The sequence below is a fragment of the Artibeus jamaicensis genome, unplaced genomic scaffold (genome assembly GCF_021234435.1).
Source record: "Artibeus jamaicensis isolate MK-2021 breed Jamaican fruit bat unplaced genomic scaffold, CSHL_Jam_final scaffold_833, whole genome shotgun sequence".
In the NCBI taxonomy this organism is placed as follows: Eukaryota; Metazoa; Chordata; class Mammalia; order Chiroptera; family Phyllostomidae; genus Artibeus; species Artibeus jamaicensis.
In genome coordinates this window covers 1,073,773-1,092,129 of record NW_026522056.1, presented here as the reverse complement: position 1 = coordinate 1,092,129, position 18,357 = coordinate 1,073,773, and the positions used below count along the sequence as shown (strand labels likewise).

General features: G+C 41.1%; 1 protein-coding gene across 7 annotated transcripts in view; it reads right to left on the bottom strand.

The window, feature by feature from the left end:
* The window catches only part of ARHGEF7 (Rho guanine nucleotide exchange factor 7), a 137,545-nt gene that overhangs the window by 29,155 nt on the left and 90,033 nt on the right, over positions 1 to 18,357 (bottom strand). For all 7 annotated transcript variants that reach the window (XM_053659946.1, XM_037137670.2, XM_053659943.1 and 4 more), the window contains 5 exons: positions 11,398 to 11,520; positions 5,666 to 5,804; positions 4,848 to 4,907; positions 3,973 to 4,119; positions 2,206 to 2,292 (listed from right to left, as the gene is read on the bottom strand). In XM_053659946.1, the coding sequence (XP_053515921.1) occupies positions 2,206 to 2,292; positions 3,973 to 4,119; positions 4,848 to 4,907; positions 5,666 to 5,804; positions 11,398 to 11,520 (556 nt within the window). The remainder of the gene's footprint in view (positions 1 to 2,205; positions 2,293 to 3,972; positions 4,120 to 4,847; positions 4,908 to 5,665; positions 5,805 to 11,397; positions 11,521 to 18,357) is intronic.

Below are 18,357 nucleotides of genomic sequence, written 5' to 3'. Positions count from 1 at the left end.
ATAGTTATTATGTCTTATTGGTCCAAAGACTGTGTTGTGGCTGTATGAGCAATGATAACTCTTCTTGCCTTGGCAGCCTAGCTGGCTATGGCACTTGAGATTAGGTAGATGGGTGGGCATGGACCAACTGTCTCCAAGGTACCTGGTGACCAACCAAGTCTTTAGGAAAAGTCTCTCAGTGTTGGGGGCCAACCTGCTTGTAAAAAACCTCCAAAAGCAGCAGTTCTCAGCAAGGTAAGGGGGAAGGGTTGCCCTGCACAAGACACTGGCAAAGTCACAGAGATGTGGGTTGCTTCTGATACCTATAGAGGAGATGGCCAGCAGTGCTGCTGGAACACCCTACAGTGGATGGGGCTGAAACGATCCAGGCCACCACATCAACAGCATCCAGGCCAAGAAAGCCTGTCCCGACATTTGGTAGATGGGACATTAGACAGTGCTTGGTCCTTCTGGGGTCAGATAAATTTGAAAAACGCTGCATGCTGCACACTCCTTTCCAAGATTCCTAAACACTGAAGCCCATTAGTATCTTTGAGAAATCCTGCAGAAATAAAAATGTGTGACTGCATCTAACCTAGCAAATCAACACCAAGGGACAGAATGCTCCGGTTGCTGCTAGATTTAATGCTTTTTAATGTCCCTCAAAGCCAGAAATAAGTATTCACAACACACAGGTGACAGCACCCAGAGAGAGACACCCCCCAGGCAACTGCGCAGAAAGGGAAGGAAACAGGTCCTGAGGGTGGCACCTCAACACCTACGTCCAGAGCAAATGCACCAGCTTTGTCTCTGGGGGCCTGGCCTGACCCAAAGGGCAACCACTGCTTCCTCGGGTCAGAGCAGAGTCCCATCTCAGCCTTTTGAGGCATAAAACATGAAACCAGACAGTGCTGAAGAGAAAAGACTCAGCTTTATGTTTACTGGTGTCATTTGACAACGCAGGAGTTACCAAGTGAGGGACCTTGAGTAGCTGCTATATTAGCAATAGACATCTGCTCAGAAGCAGCCTTACAAATTAAGAGGCATTATTTTTCTGGGTTGTCGATATATATTGGTTTTATCAATTTTAAAGTGTTCGTTTTGGAATGAAGTGTGATAACAACTCATCTTTTTGGATGGCGGGCAAAGCTTTCTGGAGATACCAACAAACTGTAGACACTTAGACTCAGGATTCACTAGTGTTCTATTGAGGACAATACAAAACAACACGTTCTAAAAAGTGAAACTTGGAGGAAACAAAGTGGTGACTTATGCTGAGCAGTACAGTGACTGGCCAGGCCTTTACATATTGATGGGAAAGGCATTAGTTTCTATAACTACACAGGAAAAAAAAAAAGGCAATAAAACCTTGCCAGAAGCACCTACTAGACATACAGGGAAAATATAATCTACTTAATACCGCCATTTTTAATTACAGTCGGACCTCCGTATCCATAGGTTTTAAATCCACAGATTCAACCAACTGCAGATCAAAGACAGTCTTTTCTACCCATGACTGGGAATCCAAGGATGGGGAGGGCCGACTGTATGCATTGTCCTATGCCATTTTATAGGAGACTTGAGCAGCATCCGTAGATTTTGGTATCTGAGAGGGGACTCTGGAACCAGTTCCTTGCAGATACTGAGGGGCAACTGTGTAAAAAAAAAAACAGAAAAGGTCTTCCCTTGCATTTTCTTCTTAAATCAGCTCTCACATCTTCTCAAAGAAAATCAGTGAATTTATAAAATATAAAGAGGCCAACTGATCATACACTACTCACAGCACCTGCCACTTGTCAACGTCTCCCTCAGCGCTGTACTGCTTACGAAACACCTCAGCCTGAAACACTGTCCCAGTCCACCCAGCCCACAGGGGCACCCACAGCAGCACCACAATGGCCAGGAAAGAAGTGGCAACTGCAAGACAGGACTTCAGTGGGTGATGGAGCTGGCCTTGCACCTCAGTATCTGTGTCCTTAGGAGAGAGCTCTATAAACTTCATTTGTCTCCTTTCTTTTTTTTGCTTAGGGTATTTGTACAGTGACATCACAATACAGAGACAGGAGCTGTGTGTACATATTTGAAGGTATAACATTATACACACAACATTACACAAACACATAAATATACACAGGTAGTATTTAATGTAAAAATTCAAATTATGCCTGGAAATGACTCTCAGACCCACAACGAACAACAGAATATAAATTTTAAAATTTGTTTTACCTGATAGATAAAACCACTCATCCTGGGACTAGCAGACAACATAAGCAAAATATTTGGGAAGAGTAGAAGATATCTTTCATTCTTTTCCTAATGTAAAAGAACAAATATGAATAATTTTTTAAAAACATATACTTACAGATAAAAGAACATACATTTAAATTAAGCCTTACATCTATTAATAATTCCTAGCACTTACCTAAAACTCCCTATATTATCGATTTAATGTTGTTGGCATCTATCCTGTAAACTTAGTTTACATGAAAGACTTAAAAGTATGATTTATGCATTAAAAATTACTCACTTCCACAAAGTAAGAAAAGCCCAAGACCACAACTAAAGGACAGAAACTCCCAGAAACTAAAAGGAGACACAGAAAGAAAAAACACAGGCACCCCTCACAAGCTGCCCTTTAACTAATGCCCACAGAGGTCACATATACTGGGGGCAGTGTCCCCAAGCAGACTCCGGAACACCAGCCATAGGCAGTGTGCTTTAAAGGGGGGTTAGTAAAGAAGTGCTGAAAACGACTTGTTATACTCCCTTCTTAAAGATGCACAACACACACTGTGAATACTCAGAGCAGAGCTCTGAGAAGCCCTGTCAAGAAGAAATCTTTACAACTAATTATAATCTCTTCAGTCATGATCATAGCTTTGAATCATTTTTTGGAGTGGCATCGATTAATATTTTGTGAATCTAGTTATCACGAGAAAACATCCTGGGAAATGTTTTCATTGATTTTTTAAAAATTTTAAAATGCATAATTGGAAAACAATCTGTAGGACCAATACCATTTTTAAATTTCATAGGCAGGACAGAATATGTTTGTGAGTATAAGTTTCAGTTTTCTTATTGTCCTAAAAATCTGATGTTTGAAATGGGTCCTTAGCAATTTTGATCATGTTAATTATTTTTTACAAAGGTAGAAATTTTACAAACTAGAGGTACTAGTTAGTGACCCAATGAACATAAAAGTCATGTGAATGCTGAAGCACAAACTGCTCTATTTTCACTGTGTGTGTGTGGGGGGGGGGGAGGATATCAAAAGAATCTGGTTTCATCTCTCACCTAAGCCAAACCTGGAAGATAACTATAATTCCAAGGAGCAAATACCAATTAGTATTCATAACAGAAAGTATAATGAACTAACCATTGAAAACAGCAATTTCTTAGAATGGCAGTACTGGTCAGAAGTTAAGGCCAGAGAGACCCATACTTCCCTGTGGCAGGCATGTGCAGAACTGGGCTCTTAATGAGAAATGTGAAATCCCGTTGGGATGCCACATCTTCGCCAACACCGACAAAGACTTTGACAGTAACTGCTCTCTGGCTGCACCTAAACTGGTCCAGCGTCCACAATCAGCTAAGCCTCTCTAACATACGGAAATCACTTTCATATTTGGCAAGGACGAAAGATAGACAACAAATATGAGATAGGAGCCCCATTCAGATGTTGCCATCACTTCATATTCCTTAAAAATCTTATATTACACAATCATAAAAACATTCTAAAGCATTTATAATCTTGACTGTAATTGAGGAAACTTAAAAAGCATTAAAAAATATAAGTCACATTTAATGCAAATTATGTTCAGCTCTTAATTTTTACACAAGGCATTTTAGCGATTTCAGGGAAAACAACTGAGGGACGGAGTAAGAACAAAGTCCACTAGCACATGGCTGATGTCCCCTCGTGTGCTTCTTCCACAGCTGTTCCCACCTACTCTGCACAGTGGGACAGAAATGTCACGGCATGCACTGCAGTACCTCACTTCCAGTACACTGAATCATGACCTGGGACATGTAAATGACGTTGCCCAGGGTTTTGATGTCATCTCCCTCCCAGCTCCGGATGGCTTCTGTCAGTATCTGCAACTCCAGCTCCTTCCTTTTCCGTACATCCTGACACTGGGCCTGATAGACACAGAACACTCTTAAAAGAGACAAACTTCCAGCATCTTGTAAGTCTGGCCATATTGCTTTGTATCTTACTTCCTAAGACAGGTAATCTACTGAAACATGTGTTTAATTTACAAGTGTACACTGAGGTCAAGAGAGGCAAAACACATAATCTTCCCTGGAATAAGAAAAATTATTTGAGAAAAATATAGATCTTGCCACCTCTAAAGGCGTAGACAAATATATTCTCTGATTTTATTATTTGTCAATAGAAAAATATTCTGATTTTATTAATATTTGTCAACACAGAAGACTGAAAAGAGGTGGGAAAGGAGCAAGTCCCATTTGTGCTATAAATAAGGAGTATGTCTCAGAAACAGTACGAGTGCATGACAAAAAGGAGAACCACCAGTATTCCATTTCACACCCCATCACTAGGATGGAGGCTAAAAACATGTTTAAATAATTTCAAGTAGCTATAGCATCAATGACATGGTGCCTTTTAAATATTTAAACAATTATCATTTCATTGTTCTAGTGTCCAAAGTCTAGTAAGGCATGAGAATGTCTGTAATAACTACTATATGTACACTCATTTTTATTTCATCGAAGTAAACCTGAATTATGCATCACAGATAATTTTTTTCACCTAACTTTTAGCTGAGCTGATAAACAACTTTTCTATATTCATTTGTCATAACAGTATCTGAGAAAAACAGTCCATAATATGCTTAATCACTTACTGAAAGGTTTTTGAAGGCAGTCATGGATTTCTGAATATCTTGTCTATCTGGGTGATAATCCTTTGAATAAAAGAAACATACCATTAGCTTTTATAATGAAAAGTTTTTTCTTAAAAAGGCACTCTCTATAGACTAGCTTCAATTTTCCAATACCTTTCAACCTGTCTTACATCCTATTTTTCCCAGCACTGAAGTGCCACCTCTCATTAAGGCAGTTATAGAGCCAGTGGACTTAGGGGAACCAGTAGTTTGGAAGAGAGAAGCCAAGAGCTGGAGCCGGGAGAACGTCTGCTGCGGTGAATGAAGACAGCACACGCCACACCCAGGGCTTACACACGGCCTCTGCTGCTTTGGCAACAGGTGAGCAATTGTGGAGACCAACTGCCTCCCCTTCACAGAAAAAGTTCACCACACTCTAGACTATAACACGAATCCAAATTTCAGAAAGGCCCACAGCCTATTACTCAGAAAAAAGATAATATGTACCCTTAATTAAATGATAGTTTTAACATTATATTACTCTACAACTTATGCATTTTATATTTGTAGCTAAATGTTTCTGATGTGACTCCTCAACGCTATTAGCATTTTCTACGTTTTGGAACTCTTTCTATCATCAGCAGTGGGTGAAAGAGGAGAAAAAGGATCTGGGATGAGAAGAAAAACACTCAGTATTTAACAAGATCATTCTGAAAACCTACTGAATTAAAAGCCTTGGTAAACTCTTATTGGTTCTGGCCTCTAAGATAAATCATCAATAATAATTTCCTTGACAGCGGCTAACAGATGCCAAGTGACAGACATGTGATAAGCAGTACCTCCATGTGTCTCTCAAGCTCCTTGAGCAGCGTGGGGTACTTATCCAGGCGCATGAATGGTTTGCTGAGGCCGGTGGTCAACACGAGAATCCCCGGACTGTTGGCACCTTTCATCTCCATGAACTCTCCCAACTCCTCACTGAGCAACAAGCAGCCAGCAGTAAAAGAGTAAGACACCGCCGTTAAGAGTTCAGCATGAAGACATTCTCTTATCCCCATTAGCAATCACCAAGAATATGAAATATAACGATATCTTTAACACTGCTAAAATCACTACTTTTCCAGCCAAACGCATGCTGGTTATTTCAAAACACCAAAGGGGAACCCCTGAAGGTTTATGTTATTCCTCTCATTGTGAGCAAAAACAACTGGACATGACACAGAACACACATGGTTTCCCATGCAACTCCACTCATGAAAGACCATGTCAGCAAGTCAATTTCACATAGAAGTGTCCAGATGCCAGCGTGCATTCTTAGAGCTAGAACAGATATCAATTATCTGGCAACTTCAAGATGATAAAAAACATGAGAGAAAAGAGACTTTAAAACTACAATAAACTGAATCATGGTGTTAACACTTTAGATGCTTATCAGTCCACCAAACGCCTCTACATGAACTGTACCTGAAAGCATTTTGTGAGAGAAACAAGACTTTCCAACCTTCAGAGTGTACGATGTGGCACAATGAAATCATTAATACTTATTTAGGCTTTAGAATTTCCAAAGTATTTTCACACCATCATTTCATTTAATCCATACAATATACAAAGAAGAAAGTTATCTCCATTTATTTAGTGTTGAGGAAACTGACTACATATTCAGAAAATTAAAAAGCTTAAAAAGAACTTTTTAATATTTAACTACTACTCTTTCTCCATCAACTTCACTATTATTCGTGTACATTTTACAGCCAACAATGCCCTCCTGAGGCCTCTACCATTATGAACACTACGTTTGCCCCGGGGCAGCCCAATTCCGCAGCCTTGGCGTTGGGAACGAGGGCAGGAAAGGCAGGAGTGGAGAGAGAGTCAGCTGTCACTGGCACATTATGACTCACATCAGTGACTGAAACTCTGTGTTTCTGCCTCTCCACCGCAGGAAAGATGATGTCTGGGGTCCATGCGAGGACCTGGGTCTGTGTTCCTCACTGCTGCTGCACGTGTCATTCCAGACATGGGAAACTGAGGGGCAGACAGGCTGGGAGGAAAAAAGGGCGCCCACTGGGAAGAGACAGCATGAACTCTGTGTCCCCATGTCACCCACTGGGAAGAGCAGTGCCATTGCTCCCCCACCCAGCTACACTTGGGCCCCTGCCCAAGCTTCTGGGAACACACCAGCCACACGCTAAGGGCTCCTATAAAATATGTACAATATTTAGACTAAACCACTTGAAAGTGCTAGCTGAAAACTGGTGAATATAAGTTTCCTATGGTTCAACCAAAAATCACTCCATGTGGAGAAGTGTGAGAACAAGAATTGATATTGATACTCCTCCATTACCTCATCCTCGATTGATCATCTAAAGGAGAAATCATTTTACTTAACTAAACCAACTTAGAAATATAAGGATTCAAATATCAGGTTGAAAACAAATTAATGGATCGCTAAGAAACCAGCCTTACATTGCTTAAGCATGTAAAACCTCTTTAGAAGACTATTCTATCTAAACTCAGGTGAAAACTCAGGTGGCCTGGTTAAGCGAGGTACACTGCACTTAAAATCAGAGTGCATTTCTGGCTGCACAAAGAAATACAGTAGTAATTTGTTAATAGTACCTGCTAACTATCTACCACCAATACATCATATATTTTTAATATCAACTTTTTAAATATACATCTACAAACAGAACATATTATCGAAATCAAAGCAACTTATAAAAAGAGTGAAAAACATAAGCCTAATTATAAAAAACTTAACACATAAAATAATAAACCTTTTGTCATGTCTGTAAGAAATAAGGCTTCATTACAATTTCCTTACTGTGAGCCATCATGATGATGCAATTTAAAATGCTACCACCACAGAAGCTGTCAGACTACTTCTAGGGTTGTGGGCGTGCTTGCTTTCACGGTCAACACACAGTTCAACATCTCTGTGTGTAACTTTGTGCTTTCTAAGAACGGTTTTCTCAGGAAAATCACAGGGCTAGGATTACTGAAACTGGGAATAGTGGTATTTCAGAACCTTGTGGATTAGTCTAGTGTTTACCCCAGAGGTCATGGTGACTTAAAAGCGTTGAACAGTAACCTGGAATACCTGTTTGCACAGTTTTATCATCATTTTCCATTTTCCCTTCCTTACAAGAGACAGGTGGGATAAGTGAAGAATGCTCCTAAACTGACTCTTACCTGCAGCCTCCTCTCCCACCTACCCCAGCCATTTGCTGAGCTCAAGCAGAAGTGAGAGCAGCTGAGAGAATGGTCACTAAGAAGAACGCAGAAAAGGGAGAGACACTATGGGACAAGCACTCCGAGCGGGGCATTGGAGCAAATGCTTCTGAACATGATTCTGGTAAACAGCGCTCTGGGCCTGTGACACAAGTATTATTACGCACGTCTACAGATGAGGACTCGCAGTGAGGGCCACTACCTCCATTCTCACTGCCGGCTGCATGGATGAGCCCCCCGGTCGGCCCCGAAGCCTGAGGAGGTGCTCTGTCTCTGGTCTGGCCCCTCGGACCACAGCAGCCAGCTTTGTCTTTCACACTCGCTGTGCTCTCCTCACACATCAATCCTTACTCAGACGTGCTCCTCCTCATATTACTCACTCTGTCAATCCCTAAAGCCTGAGTAGAGCAAAATGCTAAATTTAAGAAGGAGCAATTTATATTTTGTATGCTTTTCTCTAATTATTGAAAAGTTCATCAAGCAAAATCCCCCCAAAATGAAACTTCATGGTACCAGAAGTACATTTTAAATCCTTTAAATATAATCCATGCAGGGCCTTTTCTACCATGAGAAAAATCACAGAAAAGCCTATCCATGTTATTTTTGATATTCCAGAATTATATTTTAAATTTTGTCACTACGGTTACAGCAAAGAAAAATTAACAAAACTAAGTTATTCTTATTACTCCTCCTCCCCAAAACCCTACAACTTAAAATGTGAAAAAATTTTGCAAGCAAAAGTAACTTATTTTAATATACTCATGACATTTTTTTAAATGCCAGAACATGTACGGTTAAGAAAAAACAGAACTTTATAAATCTTTATAGGTTACTTTCATTTTTTAAAAAAATTTAGTACAATAAAACAAAACAGTTACAGCTATTCTGACAAAACAATGGCCCTTTCAGCTTAACTTCCACTGATGTGAGCAATCCTTACACAGTACAGCTCTGCTGTCTTTACTGAAACGACACTGTGGGCTGCAAGAAGGCAAAAAAAAAAAGGACCACAAATAAGGAGAACTATTATGTAGCCAAGAAAAAAGTAACAATTAAAGTGCTGGAAAAAACAAAATTCATTTGACAGACTAAATTATGAAACCCACAATTCATTCAAAATAGGCAGTCATTAACATATGATGTCTACTATCATTATCACATGATAATGCCAAAAGTACATGAGTTATAATTCTAGAATTGGTGGTTCTATAAATGCATTCGCAAGAGTCACACTAAGAATTTAAACTAACCCATTATGGCTGCAAATACGCCTTAAACTTCAAAACACTATACTTAAATCGATCCTTAAAAAACATATTCAAACATAAACACAGATAAATCTATCCATTAGTGTGGCAGCTTTAACACTTTAACAAATGCAGGGAAGCAGGAAAGTGGTCACAAGTGAAGATCCCAGAATGAAAAGCGGTGACTGCTGACAGAAGCTACCAGCCAACTGCGATCCTCGTCTCAATTCATGGACTTACACTTCAGAAGTGGGGTCTGACCGGTGAACAGAGTGGGGACTCTCACTGCTCAGAGACTTTAGGAGGGCACCTGAGCAGCAGCACAACCTGCCACGTCTACTCTGAAGGCTCACACTCCCAGAGCATGACCTCGATCCACCCACCTCCCAACACTGGGACAAGCCACATGGAGGCAGTTTCCCCCCTCAGATACTTATCTGTATTCCTTCCCTGTTATTTTGGGGAAATGCTACACTTACATTTTAGCTATGGTGCAGTCATTAAAGTAACAGTACAGAAGAGAGGATAAACAGCACATACTTGTAAGCATTTCCCTTGAAACTATTACTTTAGGAAACTTTAACAGTCTGAATTTACTTTAAATGTCTTCAGGACAGATCCTAACTTTCACGGGAAAAATACTTAGAACTGTTCCTTAAAATTGTTCACCCCCCTCCATACTTCCAACCCAATCCTAGAGAATCAATCCCTCAAAAAAAGAGGGCAAAGATAAAAATGATTGTAATTTTGCCCTCACATTCTATTTACTTTCTGTATACCTTCCCCCATCGCTGCATCAACAATTCCTTTAAAATTTTCAGAAACACATTTAATCCTTGCACTTCACTTTTGTAAAAATTTCATTTAATTTGTAATCCCCAGTAGTAGACAGCAGAGAGTGTAACTGAATACAGGTTTCATGGTTTCAGCAAGGTGCACGCTACCACAGCCTGCCCTCCTGGAAGGTGAGGCAGGGTGAGGTAATGAGGGGGTGTCTTTTAGCTTTTCTGTTTCTGTCGGACACTGTATATACTAAGGTCCCTTTTCTTCATCACCATGTCAGACTGTAGTTTCATTTCAGGACCTTTATCATGTTCGTTCACTTCCGATCAGTTCACTCATATTTTACTTAAGGATTACAATAACCCTATGAAATACTTTTAGAAGTGTGAGGTGACCCAGGCCCACCCGCTGAAAAGCTGTAGTCAAGGCTCGAACAGGCGACTGATCCAGAAGCCCTGCCGCCGCTTTCATACTCATGAGGACACTACACTGGAACCTCAACTCAATCTCTAAACAGCTCAGCAATGCTTGCTTATACCAAGAGTGTCTAGGTTTTAAGTTGAAATATTCAGAGTAAGAGGAAGTTAAATATTAGAATTAAAAGCACAGTGGCACTTACCTTCACGCTACTAAAACAATTTTTCCATTTATAGTTTAATAAATATTGAACTGTTCTCAAAAGAAACCATAAACATTTTCCTAAAGCACTTATAGATACCAGTCTGTGCCTCTGCGCCCTCCGACATCTGCTCATGACTGCGATGCTCCCCAGTCTTCCTACAATTTTCGAGAACCAGGCACGGATGGGCTTGTCTTAAAAAACTGGTAGAAAATCTGTATGTTCTGTTTCAAGTGTTTCAACTTTGTTTCAGGTCAAAAAGCTGAAGCTAATGGTCTCCAATTTAATGTTCAATATATCTAACCTATAAAACCCAATCTTAACTTTGAAATGGGACATTTTCCCCTAAAGCAAATCTAATGCAGTCTCATGTACTTCCAGTTGTATGACCTGAGAGAAACATGATTCTGGTAGCCTGGATTTAGCTTGCAGCTACATTCTAGAAATCTTACCAGCTCCTTCAACTCACTGTCCAAAGGGTTCTAGGCTGAAGGGGAGACTTCAAAAAATATTCTTTTCTATTATAAAAATACTAATATGCATTGCAAAGACTTATTACCAGTACTTTTCAGGCAATAATTTTAAGGGGTAACTAAAATTTTCATTGTTGAATAATCAAGTGAATATTAGCGTTGTTTTGGAGGGTACCCCAAGAAGTCCCTTCCCTTCAGGTAAGGTGTCTACGTGAACGCACCTGTGTTCTGTGAGAACATTCACTGCAGATGGGTGATTGGCACAATATGCAAGGTACAAGGTTTTCATTTGTGGCATCAGATTTAAAAAGCAGCCTCCAACTCTCTGCTGAGTTTCAGGCAACCTGGAGACATACAACACAAAGAAAATAATCCTAAATTTTACGGGCAGAAGGAAATTGCTAAGTAACAAATACAGACTATTTTGAGTAAGAAGGACCTCCTTCTTGTGTACCACCCTATGAAAACAAAAGACACAAATCCCAGAATACAGCTGTTCACAGCACGGTTATAGCAGGGAGAAGTACCTACCTTGAAAGCTGCTCTGCTACAAAACAGGGAACTAAATCCCTACCTCTTCTCCAGCATCCAGATGCCAGCACCTGCGCACAGCAGAGCTACAAACCCCCAAGTCCAGGCTTCTTTGAGGAGTGAGGAAAATAGATGTCTTATATTTTGCATAACACAAGGAGAATTATAAAATGTGGCTATTTGGTTAGTGAGTTTTTCTACCAAAGTAGCATCAAGATAGGCACACAAAAGACGCAAAAGCCACCTTTCCCTTCAGATGAAGATTGGGCACCGAGCACATCTATCAGGCCCTCTACTTCCCAAACACACACTATGATGGTTGGCTTGATTCTTCAGAAGGCATAAACTGACAAGAACAAAAAGAACAGAAAAAGAGATAATCAGAACCCACTTTGGAAGCTGAAGAGCAGATGATGAGTGGCCATAACTGGACAGGCAAACCCCACTCTAAGACCACACCTTAGCCCCAGCAATCAGGCCACCCTTCAGCAGGAGAGCCACAGACATGGCTGAGTAAAGGTCTGCAAGGCAGCAAGACATGCACTTCTGCACATCAGAAGGTCACTGGTTGAGCATACAAGCAGTGACTCAGAGCAGGGGTCCTTAGAAAACAGCATGAAAAAAAGAACACTGACCAACCCCGGTCTCCTTTGCCCATCAGAACGACAGAGCACTGACAGGAAGGATTACAACCTACAAAGCAGAGAAAGCTGAAGAGCCTTCTCTTCTCCTGAAGGAGTCTGACCCACAGAAAAAGTGACCGAAAAATAGTAACACCAGGAGTTCCCCAACAAAACAGTCAAGTTTCAACCCGCAACCAGCACTTCCACTCAAGTGTTTAGTGCACAATCTTAATTATTAGAAGACACAGAAATATGACCGAACACTTTAGGGAAAAAAAATCTAACAAGAATGACAAAGGGCAAAAGATGGGGAATACGAATGGGGAAAAATATGATAGTCTGCAGGAAACAGAAAAATATTCAAAAGAAATTTTAATTAATCCTGAAAGAAATAACACCAGGTATACGAAAAAAGAAAAGGATGCTTTTGTGGATGGGAAAAAGGGGGGCTCTATGGGAAGTACCTCACAGAGTGATCTGACCATCAATTCCTAACCGGGCAGGCCACGGTGGGTAGTCATGCCCCACACAGCTCTTGTCTTTTTAGTAAAAGGTTTGTATTTCCTTAAGCAAGCTGTCCGCTTTTTTCTCTATACCTAGGTGGAACCACCCTCAGGACAGCACGTAATCTTGTTAACTATACAGTAATCCAATTTCCACCTAGCCTTCTTCCATCTCCTTAGTTCTCTCCTTAATTTCAAATGCATAAAAACAAACTACAAACTCTTATTCCCAAAAGCACTGAGCTCAGTCTGCTGACAGGATATTGCTTCCAGGTGTATCCTCGGTTTGACTCAAGTAAGTTTTAATACAAATTCTCTACAGGTTTGGATGATCTTAGGTTAATACCTTAAAAATTAGAACGCTGGGGATAAAAATAAAGGAGCTCTAAAAATCAAAATGAAAGAGCAAATGAGAAAGTCAAAGGAAATCTGGAAAATGAAGCTCTGAAATCTCCCAGATTAACAAGGAAGAGAAGATGAGAAGATCAGGACAAGCAGTTCCACATCAGGATAAAAATTCCAGCTGTAGAAAACAAAATAAACAGAATAGAAGAAATGACCATTAAACTTAGCAGACTAAAAGACAAATCTTGAGACAGGAAGAACTCAGAGTGCCAGCAGGAGGGATGCAAAATGACCCAAATGAAATGCAGCAGCATCAGAGTTAAGAGTTCAGAGTTCTAGAGACGACAGACTCTAAAGGCTCTGAGAGGGAGAAACACAAGTTTCACACAAAAATATTAGGAATTAGAATTGGCCTGGGACTTCTCAACAACCCTGGCCATTAAAACAGTGGACAGAAGCAACCTGAGTGCCCATCAGTAAATGAGTGGATAAAAAAAAACCATGGTACATTTACACAATGGAATACTACATAGCAGAAAAAGAAAGAGCTCCTACCCCCTTTGTGACAGCATGGATGGAACTGGAGAGCATTATGCTGAGTGAAATAAGCCAGGCAGTGAAAGACAAATACCATATGATCTCACCTTTAACAGGAACCTAATCAACAAAACAAACGAGCAAGCAAAATATAACCAGAAACACTGAAATAAAGAGCAAACTGACAGTAACCAAAGGGGAGGGGGAGAGGGATAATGGGGCGGGGAGGCTATGGTGGGGTGAAAATGGAGACAACTGTACTTGAACAATTGAAAAAAAATAGAAGTGGACCACAAAAACAAACAAACAGGAAACAGAAATAACTTCAGACAATTCTGTCTTCACGCATCATAATCAGTATGTACATGGATTAACTGCCTTCCAAGCACTCCTTCCTGGGGACATTCCTAGGAAATGAGGCTCTACAGCAACAAGAGAGGAAGACACCAGCATCTCACACCATGGAAGTAAAATGCAAGATGACAGTCAAGGGAGACCCCAAGACCATGCAGCAAGGTTACAGATGAAAGCCAGCAGGGTCCAGGGTGACTTCTAACAATACTAAAATTCATAAGTACCTAATATATATGAACATACTGAAAGAAATGAACATAAGCCAAAAATAAATTAGTGATAGGTAGAGGGAAAAAACCAGGCAAACAACAAAATGAAGGCAATTATCACCATTGCTATCCTGAGAAAAAGAGCAGGCAAGGCACAGTAATTCTGGCACAGAACATGGCTCAGCTGTCAACAGCGTTAACCTAATGCAGTAACCATCTAGCCCTGAACAGGCTTGTACGGAGTTGTACTGTTTAGTTCATTTATCCTTATCTGAAGTCAAAGTAACCTCACATCAGTACTGTGAGCAGACTCTTCTCCAAGTGTGATCTTCTAAGAGGGTTTTTAAATAGCCTTCAGGAATTAGCCACAGTTCTATCTGCAAGATAGTCACTGACCTAACAAATAAACTTCAACTATTTATTCAGGCACTGGGAATCACAGATTAAAAAGAGTAAGTAATTTTTTCTTTATCTTAAAGGTGGCTGCAATCTTTGTGGGTAATATCAAACAAGAACAAAAATAAGGGGGATATAAAACAGCCAACAATGCCTCAATTTTGTGAGATACAAACTGCTGCCAGCCCAGAAAAGGAAGCACACACCCTCCGCCAGGAGGCAGCACAGAGGCCGGCACCCTTTTCTAAGCCACACAAAGACCAGTCATCGCACACAGCAAGAATGCTGCACACTGGACCGCCTGCTCTCTATCAGGATCCAGACACCTAAGACACAGTGTTTTGAGACTATAACACACTGACATTTGAGCAGGTGATGTCCATACTCAAGGACACAGCAAAACAGTAGTCTGGCTTCTAGAATGGGAGGGCTCTACCAGGAAACCCCAACTGCCTAGCTGAGAAGATTGAAGGTAACTGGAGAGATGGGATAACAACGTTTTATGAACAAGAGAAGAACACTGTCAGAGACGTGCACATGGAAGTGATTAAATTGTTATGATTGCATAACACTGCTCAGTGCTATGCCACATACTGCGCTATGATTTCACTTCTCATCTGGTCTAATAATACCACAGCTCAAGGGTACATTCAAAGGAAAATGTACCTAAAATCTAAATCAATGGATTTTCATTTGTTATATTTCATCAATTAATTAAAATTAAGTTATATGTTAGCATGGCTTATACATGAACAATTACTTCATTAAATAAGGTTTTCTTTCTTTCTTCCTTTGGCCCCACTGAGCCTGGCCCTAGAGTTTTATTATCTCTCAAACCAATTCTGCAAGAATTCACTGTATCTGCCACCACCATATAAACGGCTTTACAGTTTATAAAGCCACTGTAGTCCATACTCACTAAATGGCACCAACAGATGGAACTCAGAAAGCTTATATGAGTCATCCTAAAACTGGAGCCTAGGTCATGTGCTAACATGTCTCACACATGATACCATCTAGGATCACTGAATAAACAAAACAAGCAAGCAAACTGTACAAAGATCATCGATGCAGCATATAACAGAATTAAAATTGAGAATGTTCATTTTGGTTCTCTCTTGTGCTTCTAGAGGTTGTTTCTCAGAGAATGATAATATTTAGGCAGGGTATGCAACATGGTGTTGAGGTCAGGTACAAAGGAACAAATGGCTCACAGAGCTGTTATTGCTAGCAACTTTCACCTGCGGCCTTCTGGTAGCGCTAACGGGCAAGATCTGAAAATGGCAGTGGTGTCGTCAATGGTCTGACAACAGGTGTTACCAATGCTCTAGTAACAGTTGTGTTGACAGAAACAATCCAGTCTACAGTCTTCGCAGTAACAGCAAAGGACACAAGGGGGTGTCCCAAGGGACTTTTTCCTTTCCCAAAGTGAAAATGAACAAATCCCAGATAATGCTTCTGAGAAATCATTAAAAGTGCTAGGCAATTTTCTCTCATTAACACATTTACTCCTGCTGTTACTGCTACCTAGATAAAATGTTCACAGTGCACAATGCACTACAGATTTCAGAGGGGAGACTAAGATCAACATGAAGATATCATCACTACGGGCTGGGCAAACCTCAGTACACTTCAGTGTTCTTGATAAAGCCTGCAGAGTCTGTCCATGATTGATGGGCAACTTCAAGAGAAGAGACTACGTAAGCAGCCTCAGGTTCCCATTCAGGGAGGGCCTTGGAGGCCTTGGGGACCACAGCCAAGCAGACACCCTGGCGATGGCTTCAGACAGTCTACGGACAGTCCTCTCTAGGGGAATCAAAACCCTGAACACAGAAAACTCTTTCAAGGATGCCAAAGCTGCCCTGGCTGGTGGCTCAGTTGGTTGGAGCACTGTCCCATAACCAAAAGGATGCGGGTTCAATTCCAAGTCTGGGCACATTACCTAGGTTGGAGGTTCGATCCCCAGTCTGGGTGGGTACAGGAGGTAACCAATTGATGCTTCTCTCTTGCATCAATGTTTCTCTCTCTCTCTCCTCTCTCTAAAGCAATGAAAAAATGTCCTTGCGTGAGGAGTGGAAAAAAAAGCATGCCAGAGCCCCAGGAAGGCTGCAGAATCTGCGATTCCTCCCAGAGTCCTCTTCTCACCAGTAATCAGCCTCTTGAGCTCCTTCCCTGCCGGGGTCAACTGCTTGTGTTCCCTGCACATGGTACTGGTTTGCCGTCACTCTCTAAATTCCTGGACTTATAACATTCTGGCACTGGAAATGTGCTTTGAAATCATGTTTCTATGGGATCGTGCAATCTAAACACATAAGGAAATTATGGAGAGTTATTTAGGAGCTTCCCAAGTGACAGTGCATGGCAACCCAGGGGCAGAGGGCGGACTCTGCCTTCTGTACTGACACACAGGAGGTAAACCCTACAATCTGAATCACACAGGTCAGCACCTGCTTCTACAAATGTGTACAAGTAAGCCCAAATCATCTCCAGATAAGCTCCACTCCTACGCCTGGCTTCTGAATAAGGACAGCCAGGCTCAGAAACGTGCTCTGGGTCCAGGTGAGACTGCTCTCCAAAGTCAACTGTTATCTCTACATCCCCCAGGCTTGCTATTATTTAGACAGTTTAAAATGACAGCCTCCAAAAAATAAATAAGTGACATCCTCCTGTTTAAATCTGCACTTTGGCAATAATCTAAAACAAATATGTACTATTTTACTGTCCAAAGAGTATTTATAAAAATGAATATATGTATATACTAAGATAAGCTTTAAAATTCACTTTTGAACAAAATCAATGTGGTTATTCAATGTCAATTAAATACTTTAGTATATACTATATGAACTATTTTATTCAATAAGGGAACTCAGTCTACTTATATCTATTATACATCAAAAGAGTTTGCAACTAAAAACCCATTGAAAAGGAGTTTGCAACTGAAATCCCAAACATGCATGTAAACAAATGCAAGGGAAGAAGAGAAGGCTGTGACAAGAAGCGATACGTATTCACTGGGTCTGAAAGAACACACAGTTTTTAATAAGAGGAGAAGAAAGTAAATCCACAGGAAGGGAACGGCAGGGAGAACCGAGCAGGAACCCACACTTCTGGGTCCCCACGGGACAGAAAGAAAGGCTTTCCTGCGGAGCTAAGGCACAAGGAGAGGAAGGGACAAGAGAGAAGTCTGGTGCCACTGGACAGACAGGAGCCCACCTGAGGGACTACCACAGATATTAAAACTTTGGACCTGATCTTCTAAATCAGCTTTTACCTCCACAAGATGTCCCATTCAAACGTCTTAAAAACAGGTTTCCAAAACACTGCTGTGAATAAGTAAAGGAGTAACTGGGAGCCATGCAAAGCTTCCGAGGGGAGTGCTGACAGAATGGGGCCCCCTGCAGAAAGAGCCAGGCTGATGGAGAGGTGGATGCATAGGGGCCAACGGGAGGCTCTGGAGAGCCTGGGTAGGAGGTTCATGCAAGGGCAGCGCAGGGGCAGAGCCAAGAAGACAGAAAGCCTTAAACTGGCACCTGGAGTTTCTAAAAAGAACAGACAAGGGGGCAGTGGAGTCTTTAACCAAAATAAGGATAAAAAAAGGTGGGGGAAGGGAGGTTGGTAACCAGGGGAGAAGAAAGGCAAGGACAATGGCATGGATTCCTGCTGATCTGACTTGAAAGACACGA